We start from the raw sequence: 17653 nt of genomic DNA on the forward strand, positions 1-17653 counted from the left end.
GTCAAATCTTTTTGCTGATCATATGCTGATTTTTGTTACTCAGCCAAGGCTGCCGTCACAGTTTTTCTTAATGACAATTATTTCATCAATCTGCTAGGCTTTAACATTAATTTTAGTAAGGTGGAAGCTGAAAACCTTCCATATGGTTCACCTGCACCAATCTCTGATTCTGTTCCATTTAAACAAGCTAAAAAAAAAGACAAGTCTTTAATGTTTGGCCTCTCTGTAACATTGTCTTTCAGCAGAGATTAGAGAGTTAACTTTACTCCTCTGCTAAATTAAAGCAAATTGGATTTGGCTAGACAGCAGTCCTTTTCCAGGCAGTATCAATCTAATTAAAATGATCATTCTCCCATGCAGCTTTTATCCTCCTCAATTCAACTTGCCAAGGGGGGAAAAAAAAAGACTTTAAAGATTTTGTGGCTGGTGTCAGGTGGTAGGGTTCATCAGATAGGAGTAAAACTCTACACTAGCATTTGGATAATGTCATTATCTCTGCTAAAGGAAGACTGCAGTGCCTAATCTTTACCCTCTTAGTTGGGTTTATCAAATGCATACACTCATACTAAAGCCCCCAGGATATTTGATGAAGAGATGTCAAAGTTGACCTCTCTGTTAGGAATTTTGTCAATAAAGTTTCATGTTGGAATAGACCATTCTTGTATTTGCTGGCACATCTTACTCTTTTTACTGTAGAATATGGAATGAGACACAAGGGTAGAAGGAGCTCAGCTCCTGCTACTTTGACTAAAAGGTGCATCTTTCCTTCGTTCCCGTAAGAGGTGACCTGGAGTTTTCTTCCCCCTGTTGGAAATGTTGGGGGATGGTATTGGTGGCACAGCACTTTCAGGAAAATTAGTGGTTGTTCCTGGAGTGCACACAGAAAAAAAAGAGTGGGTGCTTAGAACCCACTGGCAGCTAAGCTCCTCCCCCCCGCAGTGCCTCCTGTACGCCGCAGAACACCTGTCCCGTGGCATGCAGGAGGTGCTGGGAGGGAGGAGCAGGGACAGAGCACACTTGGAGAAGGGGGTGGGAAGAGGCAGGGCAGGGGTGGAGTGGGGGCAGGGCTGGGGGTGGAGCGGGGGCAGGAAGAGGCAGGACAGGGTCTTGGGGGAAGGGGTGGAATGGGGGCAGGGCTGAGGCAGAGCAGGACTGGAACTAGGTGGGGCGGGAGGCTTGGAGGAAGGGGTGGAGTGGGGGCAAGCCTGGGGCGGAGCTGAGCACCCCCACAGGTAGAGAGGAAGTCAGCGCCTGCTAGAGCCTCACAGTGCTGGGTGATGTACATCCAAACTGAGAGTCCCTGTCTAGGAACACTTACAGTTTAGACAAGACAGATCAAAGATGGGACATTTTAGAGCTGAGGAACTGAGGCACAGTTATATTAAGTGACTTGCCCAAGGTCACACACTGTGGCACAGCAGGGCAGCTCACCCAAGTCCAGGCCAGTGTTTTAACCCTCAGATCATCCTTCCTCCATTATTAAGCACTGGACACAGAAAACAACATGGTCTCTGGCTGTTGGAATTTACATTTAGACTGACAGAGAACACAAAGGAGACTCAGTTGAAGGTTGATTTTCTGCCTTCCCCCAATTTTGTGTCTCCTTTTGTTTTAATGTTATGGGTGATGGTGGTCAGCATTTGCTTACTTTGTGGAAGAAGGGAGCTTTGTGGATGGATCTGGCTGAAGAGAAGCCAGTGCCCGAAACACTGGGATTGGGAAGAGATTCCCATGCAGACATCTTTAGTGACAAAAGAAATATAATATTCCCCCAAACACACATTTCTTTGCCTTTTGTACAGGCATTTCTGAAATGGAAGAAGCCTCCCATTCATTTGTCCCATTGATCAGCCTCTCTCTACTGAGAATAAATCAGCTTCATAGTTTATGTGGTGTGTTAGTGTTCTCCAAGAAACCTCTGAAGCAAAACCTAAGGCATGGGAAAAGGACCATCATGCTAATTAATCTCTACATGACTGAAGAGTTAGGAACATAGGTGTTGCTTTATTGGATCAGACCAGTATCTTGTGATAAGTGACAGCACCAGCTATTCAGGGGAAAGTGAAGAAACCCCAGAATTGGTAATTTTATACTAACCTCTATCCATGGTAGTAGCTATTTCTGAACTGCCATAAATTGACTGACATACGCCTGGAAGTATGCGTGTTTTATCCTTTATAGAAAAATATTCCATGTCACTTGCTTACTTTGCTGTGCATTTCAAAAAGCACAAATATATAGATAAGGGCCCAACTTTTCCCTCATGCAACCCCAAGAAGTCAGTGAAAATAATACTGAGAGCGGTTAGGCTCATGCCCATCAGATGTCTAGAACCATTGCAGTTATGTAGTGTGCACCAGTCTTCTTTCATAAGCCATCAATCTCAGTGAAGCCATGAACCACCATTCTCATGATTCTCAAATATTCTGCCATCATTAAATGGAAAAAGTCTCTCTGGAGTAGAGCTGGTTGGGAATTTTTTGACAAAATGTATTTTCATCAGAAAATGCTGATTAATTAAAATGGATATTGTTCACGGGAAACTGTCTGTTTTCACAAATTTCCTGTTTCAGAAAAAAATTGAAAAAAGGTGCAAAATTGTCAACATACCATATTCTGATATTTTCAAAATGAAAAATACTTCTGTTTTTCAAGGTAAACAACTTATTTCCAATTTTAAGTTCATTTACACGTTAAAAATGTAAAAAAAAAAAGGGGGGGGCAAAACTATTTTTTTTTAATTATGGGAATGAAATGTCTTGACTGACTCCCTTCCCCCCCCCCTTTTTTTTTCTTCTTCACGTTTCGGTTTGTGGACCAAGGGATGTTCTCTGCACTATCATGTAGGAGAATGCATTCAGCAACTGCTGGTTTCTTGTTCTCATGAGGAGAGAGGGGGTTGCCACGTATTGCACAGCCAAATCCATCCAACAAAACTGACCTGCTCAGAAGACAGTGCTAAACTACAAGGAGATTTGGAAGGATGAGATGTGTCAACAAATGTTGATTTTAACATATATTCACAAACCGATGAAAAAATATTTCCCTCTATAATAATAAAAATGTACAAATACACAAAGAAAAATGCTTGAGAACTTGCTAGAGTTGGTGTTAAGGATATTTACCATGTATACTTTGACATGTGATATTGACAATTTGGGGTTTTAATAGTTAGAAAGCTTTAATGTTTTGAATCACAACATCTGTCATTAAATAAACTGTCTGACCCCCATAATTTTCCAGATTAAAATGTACACAGTAAAAAAATGAAAAAAGCATACAACCTATAGTTTTGCACAATTTTGAAAACTTAAATAGATGGAAATAAAAAATTGCTTAAAAGTAATATTATCCATAAAAATATTTAAATAAAAATTGAATTCTGCCACATCTATCTATAACCCATCCTTGGTTGGAAGGTTGGAGGGATCACTGAAGGAGTTAAAGATTTTACTAGTGGAAAAGAAGATTCCTACCTGCAGTGAGCACAGTGTTTTAACCTGCCAGTATCTAACAGTGCCTACTTAAGTAACAATGCACACATGGCCTTAGGGACAGGAATGCCTGGCTGCTTTGATGAGCTCATAGTTCTTGGCTAGAAATAACTTACTGCATCCCCTCTCTGGTAATTCACTGTGGGAAGTTAGCTACAGGTTAGGTGTTCCTTCTGGAGGTTCAGATATATTGTGACTAATGAGAAGGGCAGGAAGTGGCAATGAGAGAGAGAGAGAAAAAAGAAGCGCAGGAATGCAGAAAGACAGAGTTTCCAATAATGAGAGGTGAGATGAGGAAAATCATAAAAAGGAGAGGTCTTTCGATCTACGGAAATATGGGTTAAAATGCTGAAGTGACCATAAGAGCAGAGTTAGTGGGTGTTAATGGACACACACACACACTCTAGGGTGAAGGTACTATAAACAATTATCTAAGTATTGTGGCCTACAAATTTTATCATCCTGCAGACTCTCTGGCAACACCATTTGGGCATTTAGCTGGGCTTAGGATGCTTTTATTCAGACATAGCCACACTGTACCTCCTGTGCTCTGTTGTACTTAACCTCAGCCCAGACGTTTGGGCTTTCTGTTTTTCATATAAATGGTACAATTTAAAAAGGTATTAGGACTGAGGAACAACTGTTCATGAAGTAAGCAGTCAAGGGAATTGTTTTTGACAATATTTACGTTCTAAGCAAAGAGAAAGAGCTGTTATACGATTTGTACAGCAATTTTCATCCAGAAGAAACCCAAATAATTTAGCAGACTCTTCATAGGGAGCATTCAATTTCCATATCACTGAAATACAGCTGCTATCTGTGGGGTGTAAAGGACAGTCAATCCAACACCTTACATCAGCATGAGAGACTGAAGTCGTCTGTCCAGCCACATAACGGCAATGGCAGTGCAAGTTTTCCCACCCTGCTCCAACCCTGAACAACAGGGGTTCACTCACCAGGAACAAGATGGTTTCTTTGGTCTCCGTGCCCATTCAATCTTTGGCCAGTCTACTGAGACTGCTAGCAAGAGTGTAATTAGCCTGTTGTATTGGTGGTTTGTGACCTCTCAAGTTATTGGCCACTGAACCACTGTCAGCTGGTGACAACTTCTGGTCACTACTCACCTGGGCTGCATTTGTCAGTAACAATCTGTGCCACAAGTTTTTCCTTTAGGAGAAGGCAAGAACAGCTTCACTATTTAAAAGCACAGGATAAATTTTAGATAGGCAGAGTGTAATTACCAATGCTGGACTATGGTATCCCAGGGTTAACACTTCTGGTCATGTTAAAAGTATTATGGAAGCTTTAATGACCAGAACTGGTCAGGACCACACTTTTATGCCTCATCTGAAAAACATTCCCAGTCTAGCAGAACTTTTGTAATGTTTTCTTGCAAAATTCTATTCAGTAAGCACTGTGCGTGTAACAGGAAACAAAAATCGGATAATCTCATCAGCATTATTCAATTAATGGAGAAATAAAACAGCTCTCAGAGACAGCAAGGGCTTGCGATGTGAAAGGGGCACTCAGACATAAATCTTCTATTTTGCCTAACAGGCCAAATTAATCCCTGGTTCATTCTGGGATAGTGGTTTTGTGGGTCAACCAGCCTAAAAACAGGATTTCCAAATGGTCGCAGTTCTCCTTTTAGAAAGCAGATATTCACCACCAGGATCCCATCTTACATATGGGAATGTTTTAAAACACTAACAATTTATCATCTAGCCTCTTACCTACTGTTTTGGGGGCAGATCGTTGAGAAAATGGTGTTGAAGCAATTCAAGTCACATCTTGATCTGACAGGTATGTTTGATCCCGGTCTGTTTTCAGATAGGGAGCTGTTCTTGTTATCTGTGATTCATGATCTCCGTCTAGTGATGGACACGTGAATGGTGTCATTGCTGATTGTCAGACCAATCAGCAGCTTTTGCTAGCACTGACAATATGTTTTTGTTGACTTTTTTGTAGAGCCTTTAAAGAATGGATTTTGGGGAGGGATCCGCAAGTGGGCTCAGTCCATCCACTTTGACAGGTCTACTCAAATCATAAATGCTAAGATCACCCCTGCTAATTCTATGCACTGGCTCCCTCCTTCTCTACCACATCAAAGATGAGCTTCTTGGCCTTATCTTTAAAGCCCTTCACAACTTGCCCCTTTGCTACTTGTCTGCCTCTATCCTAGCATGTCACCCTCTCCTGTTTTCTACTCCACCAAGGATTCCAGCATCCATCACCTACCTGTTTCCACTCACACCTTCTCCCTTTCTTCCATGTCCCCACTTATGCACAGAACACTCTCCCCAAATCCCTCTGTAGAGCCTCTGCCCTCTTGAAGACCCACTTGTACTTCTATCATTATGTTTTCACAGTAAATCACCAGCTCTTCATGGCTAGACAGGCAGACAATAGGATTATCCCTATTATTATTTCTGAGTTATTTATAGTTTAACAAATTCTTTTGCTTTGAAATGCACACAAAGTCACTTTGCAGCCACCTGTTCCAATCACTGACACGCTCATCTATGGTCAATCTTCCTCTCCAGCTATTTATTACATCTTTATGTTTCATATTGGGTTAGACTGTAAACTCTTCAGGACCAGGACTTTCTTTTAATAGGTTTTTATATAGCACCCAGCATGATTCTTATTAGGACCCTGCACACGTCTTTAATAATTGAGAGACAGTGTGGCCTAGTGGATAGGGTACTGGGCTGGGAGTCAGGAAACTTGAGTTCTAATTCTGGGTCTGCCACTAACCTGTTGCTCAACCCAGGGCACATTATAGAGTCATAGAAATTGAAGGCCAGAAGGGACCACTTGATCAACCTGTCTGACCTCCTGCGTACCACAGGCCACCCACATCACACAGCACCTGTATCAGAGGGGTAGCCGTGTTAGTCTGGATCTGTAAAAGCAGCAAAGAGTCCTGTGGCACCTTATAGACTAACAGAGGTACTGGAGCATAAGCTTTCGTGAGTGAATACCCACTTCGTCAGATGCATGTACATTTAACGAAGCGGGTATTCACCCACGAAAGCTTATGCTCCAATACGTCTGTTAGTCTGTAAGGTGCCACAGGACCCAGCACCTCCACACTCATCCAGGGCACTGGAGAATCAGATCCCCTGGAAATACAAAATATGGGCCTGATCTTACAAACATGCAAATGAGTGACTTTACTCATTGAAGCAGCCACAGTGAAGTCAGTGGAATTACTCATGTGAGTAAAGTTGCTCACATGCTTAATTCTTTGTGGAATTCAGGCCCTCTACTTGTAATGCAGTTCAGAGTACACAAACTGGATGTAACTGGTGGCTATTTGCCTGTGTGAAAGATGCTTTACCTGAAAGTCATGAGCAAAGCGATCTGTGTATGTGTCCTCAAACAGTTTTATAAAGAAAATTATGAAGCATTTCATGTCCATCTGCAACAGGAAGATATCTGTTACTATGCAAATTTTAAAGCATTTTTTAAAAATTGTAAGCCTGGTCTGTGATGACACACTAACATCATTCAAACATAGGAACTGAAATATGATAAATAAAATAGCCTTATACCTAAAAACAGAGACTGATATTTCAGTTGTAAAATCATTTTTATTGGTACAAATATACATAAAATCGCTTCAACCTGTAATGCAAGTGAATGTCTGTGAAATATGAAAAAACAAGCAGAATTGTTTTTACAGGCGTCAAATTATTTTTCTCTTAGAATTACACATTAAAAGGAAGCTAATATGCAGACAGAACTTAAGAAGGCCTCTAGAAAACACCAATATTAATAAAATGTCAATTGCTCTCATTCCGATCAACTATATACATTAATATATGAATGCGGAAGCATAAGATTTCATTCAGATTCTTCTGTGTTGTGCTTTCTGACAGTACACAAATGTAAGCATTTGAGTTTTATGTACAACACAACAGGAAGAAAGAAGGTCCCTATCGGAGAATGTAAAAACCATACTCAAGCATCTAATATATATAATTTATACAAATTATTTGATTAGTGTGCTCTGTTAATATAAATTACAATGTGCAATTTCATACCGCAAGAATATATTTATAGGTAAGTCACGTGCAGATTTGACACATTTACATTCAGCAGTACAACACATTACCTGCTGTACAGTGTATTAGTGTAAGATAGTGTCCAGTTATTTGCTTTGCTTCTAAATGCCCTAATGCGGGGTGTTCCTTGTAGCTGCTTCAGAGAAATTCAAGTAGAGTACATGATATAATTGCTGGCTTTAGCAAAGGCATGGAAGGGAAGGTCTGAAATCATACATAATGGAAGTTAAAGACCAAATCAATGCATACTGATTGTACTGTAAATCATGATCACTTAGATGTATACACAAAAATGCATCCAGGGTTAAACAATGGCTGGTAAATAGAAGGGTCATTGATTGTTGTACCCAGATTGTTATGAAAGATCTTGCACTACCAAGCATTTGTACTGAAAACTAAACAAAAATAAAATCTTTATCTGCTTCTTCTCCAGAGTCACTGGACTTGCTTCCCTGCTGGCCATCTTTACTTAAAGACCTCTGTTTTAGTTCTTGGTATTCATGGGTCTGGTGTCCAGGGCTTCTTTTTGGAGCTGTATAAAATATGGAAGCAGGTCTTACTAATGATTTCACAAGGGGAAAAAAAAAACATTAGCACACTTGGGTCCTGCTCCTACTCCCCGTGAACTCAATAGAAGCTTTACCATTTCCCTCCAGTGTGACTGGTGTGGGCCCTTTGTTATTAAAACTAGAAAGGGAAGGGAGGAAGAAAAGGAAAAGAACTTCACACCAGTGTCAGTCTGCAAACAGGGAAAGTTTTGGTTTGAGATCTAAAACAAAGCATTATGCTGTACACATTAAAATGATGATTTGGATAAAAGTTTCCTAAAATTTTAATTGAAACACTTAACAAGTCAATGCCATTTCAAAATTAGCACTTTCTCCAGGCGTACGTGTGTCTGGCACGATGTACCCACAAGTTATTAGGGACACTCATAATAACCCCCAAATCAGTAGTTTGCATTATTTTTATACACACACACACACACACAAATTTGCCCTTCCATTGTGTCATTGGATGACTGCATTTGTTTTCCAAAAAGAAAAGGAGTACTTGTGGCACCTTAGAGACTAACCAATTTATTTGAGCATAAGCTTTCGTGAGCTATAGCTCACTTCATCGGATGCATACAGTGATTCAACAGCATGAATGCATCTGAGAACAGAATTTGGCCATTAGCACTGAAGTTTAAATATCATTCCATACCCAATGGAGAATATGAAGGACAAAGTTTGAGTTAAGAAAGAAGAGCAGTAAAACTAGCATACTAGATCGAGCAAAATTAGAATGAAAAGTTCAGCTGCTGAACTACAGCATATTGTCAATTAAGTGGCAGTGAAATTACCACCTATTTAAATGGGCACTAAATGACCTCAGCGCAGCATTCTAAAAGCTCGAGTCAGAAGTATTTCTCGTAATGTATAAACAGTGAAGCTGGTTTGAAAAGAACTTCCTTAATGCTAGAAGATTTCTGAGCTTACCGTTAACTAAAATGGCTGTTGAAATGAAGGGGAGTTTTACCACTGACCTTAAGGGGAGTGGAACTGGGGCAATGCTGAGCACTTGAAGAAAATCCACACTTCACTTTAAAAATGATATTTTAAAAATTTAGGAGACCAATGGGGATATCTCCCTTTATTGCAAGTCATCTCCTCCCACCCAATTAAACAAAACATTTTAGTTAAAATAGCTTCTACACTTAGCATCATCAAATCTGTAAATCTTGCTCATCATTTAGGCTGCTTACATTTGATGTGAAATGTACCAAGGCACCATCATCTAGCATAACCAGAAGTCTTCCCACACATTACTCATCTAAAGCCTTATCTGAAAAATTGCCCACTTTGTCTGTACCAGTACAGTCCCATTTGTAGTAGCAGCTAGTGCAGACAAGGCACTGGCAGCCGTTTGAGTCCCCCACTCCCATGTTGTACAGACCTGCTGAGAGCCGATTTGGCCAACGTAGTGCTCAAAATGCCAACAGCAGCCTGCCTGCACTAGTTTTCCCAGCACTGCTAATGGGGACGGAGCTGTATAGCCATTAGCAGCAGTGGAGAATTTTTCGCAAAGAAGCCTAGTGTAGACAGGACGACATATGCAGAAGTGTTGTTCCAAGTCTATTCAAAGGTTGTATTCTCTCCGAAGCTTTCCACGAATACTGTCCACACGATCAAACTGACCGTAACAATTTTTACTCCTATCCTTTGAATGGCACCCAGGGCAAGACCTTTGGAAAGGGAATCTAGGCTAGATTCACCATACTGTCCAAGCTTCATTTGGAACAGGAGTGTACAGGGGGCAAAGGTGCCTTTTAAGCAAAGTTTTGCCTCCTGTGTTTTGGGGTTATCTGGGACTGGTTCACCCCTGGTGTAGACTTAAGTCTGCTCTAAATTGTGCCAGTTTTTAAACGGCTACACTGCTTTGCCACACTGACCAATAACACCTACAGTACAATGTGCTCCTCTCCGGTGGGACTAGGTGGTGCGGAGCCATCCTGCTAACTCCAGCAGAGGTATTCCCTGAGGTCTGATTCTCTAGATATACAGCCCCTTTACACTGCCACGAAGGTGCAAAGGGGTAACAGCAGAACACAGAAGCTGGCCTCATGTCCTTATTCTCTCTATAAAGTTCCATGCACGCCTGTAGGCTACAGCAGGGGTGGCCAACCTGAGCCTGAGAAGGAGCCAGAATTTACCAATGTACATTGCCAAAGAGCCACAGTAATATGTCAGCAGCCCCTCATCAGCTCCCTACCTCCCGCTCCCAGTACCTCCTGCCCACCGGCAGCCCTACCGATCAAACCTCCCCCTCCCTCCCCATCAGCTGTTCCATGGCAGGCAGGAGGTTCTGGGGGGTGAGGGGGGAGGAGGAGGAGCAAGGGCATGGCAGGCTCAGGGGAGGGGGCAGGGCCTGTGCAGTGCCAGGGGTTGAGCAGTGAGCACCCCCCGCCACATTGGAAAGTGGGTGCCTGTAGCTCCAGCCCCGGAGTCGGTGCCTATACAAGGAGCAGCATGTGGCTCCGGAGCCAGAGGTTGGCCACCCCTGGGCTACAGTGTTATATAAAAATGCTAACAAATGACGACATTATTTGCTTCTGTACAAGTTTTATTTAGACCACCAATAGCACATTTCTGGATCTCTAGTGTGAGGGAAATTAAAAAAAATAAAAATACCCTGCATCACTAGGGACAACTGCATGTATCTCACACAATTCTGCTTACATACGCAGTGCATCTTGCCTGCCCAGCTATCAGTGTGACACTCCAAACTATGCTAGCCGAAATATAAGTAAGTAGCAGCAGTTTTCATCCACAGGGCAAACATCATCATCCCAGGTTTACAGATGGGAAAAGTGAGGCAAAAAGAGGCTAAGTGCCTTGCACGTGGTCACACAGTGAGTCGGTGGCAGAGTTGTTATAAAATCCAAGCCTCCAACTCCCAAACTCATGATCAATCCACTAGTGCGCAGACTTCAGTACCTGAAAAAGCATGTTATAAAGAAATGGGTACTATGTTCCTTATTACTGTATTTCTTTTAAGACTCCAAGAACTATCAAACTGCAAACAGTAAGTACCTCTTGATTTGCCACATCCTGCAACATCCTTCTCTTTCATGTAGCAAATGTCATGATAAACTGAAATATAACAGTGCCTAAGTCCCATTTGCAAAAGCAACTTAAATGAGACTTATGTTTCTAAGTTTCTTTTGAAAATGGGACTTCGGCACTGTTGAAAATTTTACCCAGACATATCCTCTCTCCTACTGTTCACTCACACCTTTGTCAAAGGCTGAAATTCAGCTTACCATAGAAGCTATTTTATACTGTGCCATAACATAATGGGACTGGGAAATTTATCTGGAATGGTGCTGACATATTGCACTGGGCATGTGAACCCAGATTCTGCAATCCGATTTGTGCAGGCAGATCCCTGCACCCTTGCAGAGTGCCACTGAAGGCAAGTCAGTGTGGCTCTGCAGTGACACAGGGATACACTTGCACAGATCCCATTGCATGACTGGGCCTTGAATATTCACTATCTATGATAACTATCTTAAAGCCGGACCTAATATCAAGAATGTGGAGAATGCAAATTCGATTATGATGGAGAGAAAAAAAATATGACTCACCTAATGGGGAAGTCTCAAATTCAAGTACATTAAGTTTGATTCCTCCCAAGAGAAAAGATCAATTTGCATGGTAAGGCAGAAAAAAAGTCTATTTTCTTTAAAGAAAATAGCACAAGTAGTGAAAGAAATAGACAGAGGGTATGAAATGATCACACGAGATGTAGCTAAAAAAATGTAGATGAATGAAATTGTACATTAGTGTCAAAATACCTTCTTAAACCAAGTCATTTTGAATCATTTATATTAATCAGTTATGAGAGGTAATTAGAAGCATACAACATTTTGAGAACAATAGTTACTAAAAGGTATTTTAAAAATACATGCTTTCAAGCAAGTTATGAAAATAGTTTATTTCAATAATTTTACAGTAAATTAAAGCTACTCTTCAGTAAAATCTTAAGCATGGAGCAGAATTTGCTTTTCAGTTTAAGAACCAATACTCCAATAATTCTAGTGAAGTACTGTATCCAAATAAACAAACTAAGTTCTCAAAAGGTTCAGTGAGTGATGTGCTAAACTGGCACTAACAACATTCAATCTAAAATGGACACAGCCAGGGCTGGCCTGGGTCAGCTGACTTGAGATTGCAGGGCTCCAGATGCGGGAGTATAACATAGCAGTGTAAACTTTCAGGCTTGGGCTACAGCCCAGGCTGAGGCCATGCGAGGGGGCAGGGACTCAGAGCCCAGGCTGCAGCCTGAGCAAGAATGTCTACACTGCTACTTTTACTCCAAAGCCTGAGCCCTGCGAGCCCGAGTCATCTGACCAAGGCTTCGACGCTTGGTGCTGTGGGTTTTTCAATCTCTATGTAGTCCCCTCAGTCAGAGAACTTCAATGTGCATTGTGATAGCTTCCAGTGCTTGACAGTGGGGAGAGAGAATGCACACATATTTCTATTTTGGATAACATCTGCCTTTAGAGAAAGAGGTTCCAGTGGGAGCACAGAAATGATGGATGTCCCATTAGGATTTACCACTCTCATTTTTTGGTGGCAAACCAAAATACCTATCAGTTTCCCTGCTGTTATTTTCTACATGCATCTTTACCTTTGTTAGTGCCAGTTGTTAAGCACTGTGCCAGTGAAAAATGAAAATGGAAGGTTCTAACCAGTTGTTGGCTGTGACTTCCTGTGCACAAGTGCATTCACTTCCTCTTCTGCACTGGTAGAGTACTGCCTTGAAGCTCTTTTCCCTCCACTGGCTGGCTTGTCACAGTCATGATCTATATCTCTTTTGTTATACTCTCCTGTTTGCTCTAGCAGGGAAAAGGGATTAATTTATATCTCTCAAATGTTATGTATAAGCCACATATGGAAGGTAATGGTTATAAAATTGTCTTTTTATTCTTATCCACTCCATATAATCAGTAATACGCTCTGTAGTATGTTACTCCGGGGTAGTATTCTGCAGAGTCTGATTCATGTTTAACTTAATTGGCACAGTTATCTGCATTTGTTGATATTACAGAATTCAGCAGCTAATCTATGGAAATGCAATGTAAAAAGAGGTATTTTGTGATTACCCCAAATAGTGTAGTTGTATTAATTAACATAAGAGGATTTTATAATCTAAGTAATTTCCACCTTCCTTCTCAATGGATATAACCATGTTTACACCAAGCAATAATTTTGGCAGATTTGCAGCGATTTACCAGTTTAAGGAATCAGTTGAGCATGCTAGTCTGAAAAGAGGCAAAGAATAAAGAAACAGGAGTAACTGACATGAACAAGTACTGTAGTAATAAATGAAACAGGTAACTGGATAAAAAAAACAAAAACAAACAGAAGCGTAATTTTCTATGTTCCCCAGGCAATTCTAATTTAAATAACTGATAAATGGTCTATTTTGTGTGGGAGATAAATCAAGGACTAGGAAATCCTATTATTGCAATCACAAATTATTTGTGAACAATGTTCTCAGTCTTCCATAGCTGCAATCAAAATTGTCTACTAGATCGTGTCTCTTTTGGAGTCAAGATCTATGACAGCAAGGAGTGGAGAAATCATCAGCATGGCTGACTCCCTTTAAGAACAAGAATTTGTGGACTATTTTAAATAAGCCGATCATTCCTAACTATTGACATACACACAAATACAGTAATTCAAAAACTTGCCAACTGCCTTAGATAACTAAACTTTACTTAATAGCTGTAATCCTCTAGGTCTTCACTATACAGGAGTAAGTACGTACTGGGGTAACTGTATCTATCTAAAACAGAACTGGTGAGATTTTAAGGGGCACCACTATATCTTTCATTTTTAATTTCTCTTTCTCCATATCCAAAGCCCACAGAAGTTAAGGGAAAGAGTCTGATTGACTCCATCAGGACCCATATGCATATTCCAGAACTATCAAAATGGTCAACTCACATTCTGTTGGGTTGAGAGAAGCAGTACCTTACCATTGCCTGCTGATGTAGATAGCCAGGCACTACTGGAGTGCAGGAACACTCCAGTCACAATCACTTCTCTTCACTTCTCTAACATGCCCCCTTTGCTGAGGGGGGTTGGCAAAGGAGCGGGGTATTCAGATTTCACACTAGCTGGGAGCTGTCCCACATCTTGTTACACCATCTTATTGCTACATACAAGTGGTAACAAGCTTGGTTACATTTTCTCGCCACTTTCTCATCAATTTGTAAGCTAAAACCTCTGTGTTTTATCAGGAAATAATGCAGAGACTATCCCTACTTTCCAGTGTGAGGAAGGGACTATGATAAGCATTTCCAGGTCCCAATCCTTGGGTCCGGCGAAGCTGGTCTCAGTGCAAGACCCAAGGGGTTTGGGGGTAGGAAGGAAGGTTTCACTATGCTACTTTTGCAATCTCCCAATTCCCAGAGCTGATGGGGGCCGACTTAGCCCTGGAGCCAGTTAGAGCAGCTCCCTTGGGTCCATTACACCGGTCATGGATTGTTGCATGCACTGGCCATGCTCCCAGCATAACGCCAGCATGGAAGGGATGCTGGGTAGGAGATGTAAAGCTAGCTATGCCGGCTTTACACAATTCAGGGACTCCCCAGTTGCCCCATTGGGACAGCTTTATGGTTCCTTTGGGCTGCCAGTGTTGCACATAAGGGCTCAAGTGAGAGTCAAGATCTGGATAGAGACCCTTTATACTAGTGATGTTCTGTTTTCCTGAGCAGTGCAATACTGTGTTTAGTCCACGAGTCTCCACAAGCTATGATTTGACACAAGAACGTCTGGACAGCCTGGGCTGCACCTTTAGGAGACACAACACAGAACTTACAGCCCAGGGGGATGGCGGGGAGGGGAAAAGTGATTTTAAGCCATCTTTATGTCCTCCTGATCCTGAGCTACTTCTGGGGTTGGAACAGCACCTGGAGTATTTCAGACAGCCCTGGGGGTCTAAGCTATGGGCATTGTTCACAATCTCCACAGTATTGCCATGCACCACTCCAGCACAGCCTCTATGCCAGGATTTGTAAGGGGGTCCTTGGAAGACAGCCTGGCTGTCTTCTGCAGTGCCAGAGGAATTCTCTCTTGGCTGGAACTCTTGAGCCCTTTTACATTGCTCTGGCCCTTTTATCTGGTTTAAAGGTCTGACGTCTGCACTGTTCCAAAGACTCTGGTTTGTATTAGCTGGTGATCTCCACAAAGATAATGAGAGAGTTACGTGCAATTTACTGTGCTGAGCTGGATTTTCATGGATATGTCTACAGTGCGACGTAAACCCATGCTTGAGTGTGGCTCAAACCCAACCGCACTTGCATCTACACTGTAACTACACTAACTCAGGTCTCAGATCCAGGATCCCAGGACCCTGCAGGCTTGGAGGGTGCAAGCTCGAATTAGGGTCTGAGCCCTATCACTTTGCAGTGTAGACACAGCCCCTCTTGATTAGAGTCCTGGAAGTCAGCCAGAAGTATCACACAATTCCCTGGGAAAACTCCCCTCGTCCTCTCTGGCTCAACAATACGCAATCTACTCTGCTGAAAACGGCAGCCAACCCCCTTTTGTAAACAGCAGCAGCTCAGGTCAACATAAGCAGCAGCTCAGGTCAACATAAGCAGCAGCTCAGGTCAACATAAGCAGCAGCTCAGGTCAACATAAACCCATTCTCTTCTGATCACCAATCTGCAAGCACACTATCAGAGAGCCTTCTGGGCTTGGAATGGAGAGTGAACCAACCAAGCCTTCTGCAAAGTGAATGTGCAGGACTGGCAGTAAAGTTTTCCCACAGTGCACCATGGGCCTAGGGCTAGAGCAGCCACATTTCAGGTGTGTGGGGGGGGAGTGGGGGGACTCTGGGGTATGGTTATTTTGACTCAGATCTGGGCACAGTTCGAGCACAGGTTACAAAAGGCTTAATGTAGGGTTAAAATATAATGTAGAAACTCAAGCCCAGGGTTCTAAAACACGGATCAGTTTTCGAACACTGACCATGGGCTTACACTACAGTGCAGACACACCCTGTAATTCCCTTGTCTCCCTACTCCCAGCTCTCCTAAGAGGAAGCCAATTCTGTGCGACACACACAGAACAGCATATCAGCAACAGCTAGAATCCAAAAAGTGAGGCAAAGAGAAGAAAGTGGTTTACAGAATCCCCTAGAAACTCACAATGTTCAGAGTTCTTGCCCAGGCACCCTGACATACTGAGCATGTGTTTGACATGAACTCAATAGAATGCAATGATCCCAGAGGGGAGACAGAGTCAGCAAGCAGACTAGAAAAAGAAATTTAACCACTCCAACCAGCTCACCAAGGAAGCTGTATTTACCTTTTTGTGATCAGTACACATCTCCAGCCTGATTTTAATTGACCAAAATATAATGTATATGACACATGTGTCACTTACTTCATGTTTCTGTTGCTGTGATTTCACTGTAAAATTGCTACATTATATTATATTAATATTGACATTGGATTTATTTCTCCTCTTTTGATCAAACTGTATGAAATAAGACAGGATGGAAAATACTGACCCACGAGTTATCACACACCATTTTCCTGTTTCCTATCCCAAAGTACAAAGCAAAAGAAACCAGGAAATCATGTCTGATATATTTTGAAGAGGTACTCATTAACCGAGTCAGGCCAGGCAAAGGATATTGGGACAGTGACTATATCAACAATCTTACCTTCTTGAGAAAACGATCTGATAGCGGGCTGGGGGCTGCTTTGACCATCTTTTTCTTTCTCAGAAGGAACTTTCTTTAGCACAGGTGGAAGCAGAGGAACTTTAGGGGAACCAGGGCCTGATGGAGACTCTGGGATGTCCTCTGTGGAAATACCACACACACAAGCAGATACATTATATTTCTTGCTAGACAGCTTCCAAGAATACCATCCACATAGCATACAATTCTAATGAACTATTTAAAAAACAAATACACAACTAACAACATGCAGGATATATTCAGTGTTTTAGCTATGCTAGAATTTGGGGGCAAACAAGAAGAAATGTTCAGGAAGTCTTAGACTCATAGATTCTAAGGCCAGAAGGGACCATCTTACAAGGTTAACAGAGAATCCTTGATGGTACTCAACCCTTTTGGAAGAATTTTACTAGCTAGCAAGTTTAGTGAAACTATCCACTAATATACAGTAGTTAATTGTTTTGCTACAGCTGTTGATTATTTTGTAGACTTGAATTTCAACTCCTATTGTGTTGATTTATTATTGAAGCACAAATAAAAATCTGAAAAGACCAACCTAATTTTATTATAGGGCTAGAAGAGAATTATGCAATTAATAAAGAAAAGTTAAAGAAAATTATTCAGAAATGTCTTTAAAAATTGTTTTGTCACACTGATATTTTTAATCATCTTGACAATGTGACAAATTAATCAAGTGTCATAGCTATAAATTATAAAAATAAAAACAAACTGAACTTTCATAGGTATTCTACGAACCCTATACTTTTGAAGGGAATACTACAGCTTCTTCCATACACCTTTTTCTAAATAAATAAAATAAATAATTTCCGTTTTGAACTTTGA

General features: G+C 41.5%; 1 protein-coding gene across 4 annotated transcripts in view; it reads right to left on the reverse strand.

The window, feature by feature from the left end:
- Positions 1-7070: 7070 nt before the first annotated feature.
- The window catches only part of CARMIL1 (capping protein regulator and myosin 1 linker 1), a 256037-nt gene continuing 245454 nt past the window's right edge, over positions 7071-17653 (reverse strand). For 2 of the 4 annotated variants that reach the window (XM_048840027.2, XM_048840028.2), the window contains 3 exons: positions 16793-16933; positions 12801-12947; positions 7071-8096 (listed from right to left, as the gene is read on the reverse strand). In XM_048840027.2, the coding sequence (XP_048695984.2) occupies positions 7960-8096; positions 12801-12947; positions 16793-16933 (425 nt within the window). In that variant the 3' untranslated portion in view covers positions 7071-7959. The remainder of the gene's footprint in view (positions 8097-12800; positions 12948-16792; positions 16934-17653) is intronic. The other 2 variants (XM_048840029.2, XM_048840030.2) reach the window with 1 other exon arrangement.

The sequence above is a fragment of the Caretta caretta genome, chromosome 2 (assembly GCF_965140235.1).
Source record: "Caretta caretta isolate rCarCar2 chromosome 2, rCarCar1.hap1, whole genome shotgun sequence".
In the NCBI taxonomy this organism is placed as follows: domain Eukaryota; kingdom Metazoa; phylum Chordata; order Testudines; family Cheloniidae; genus Caretta; species Caretta caretta.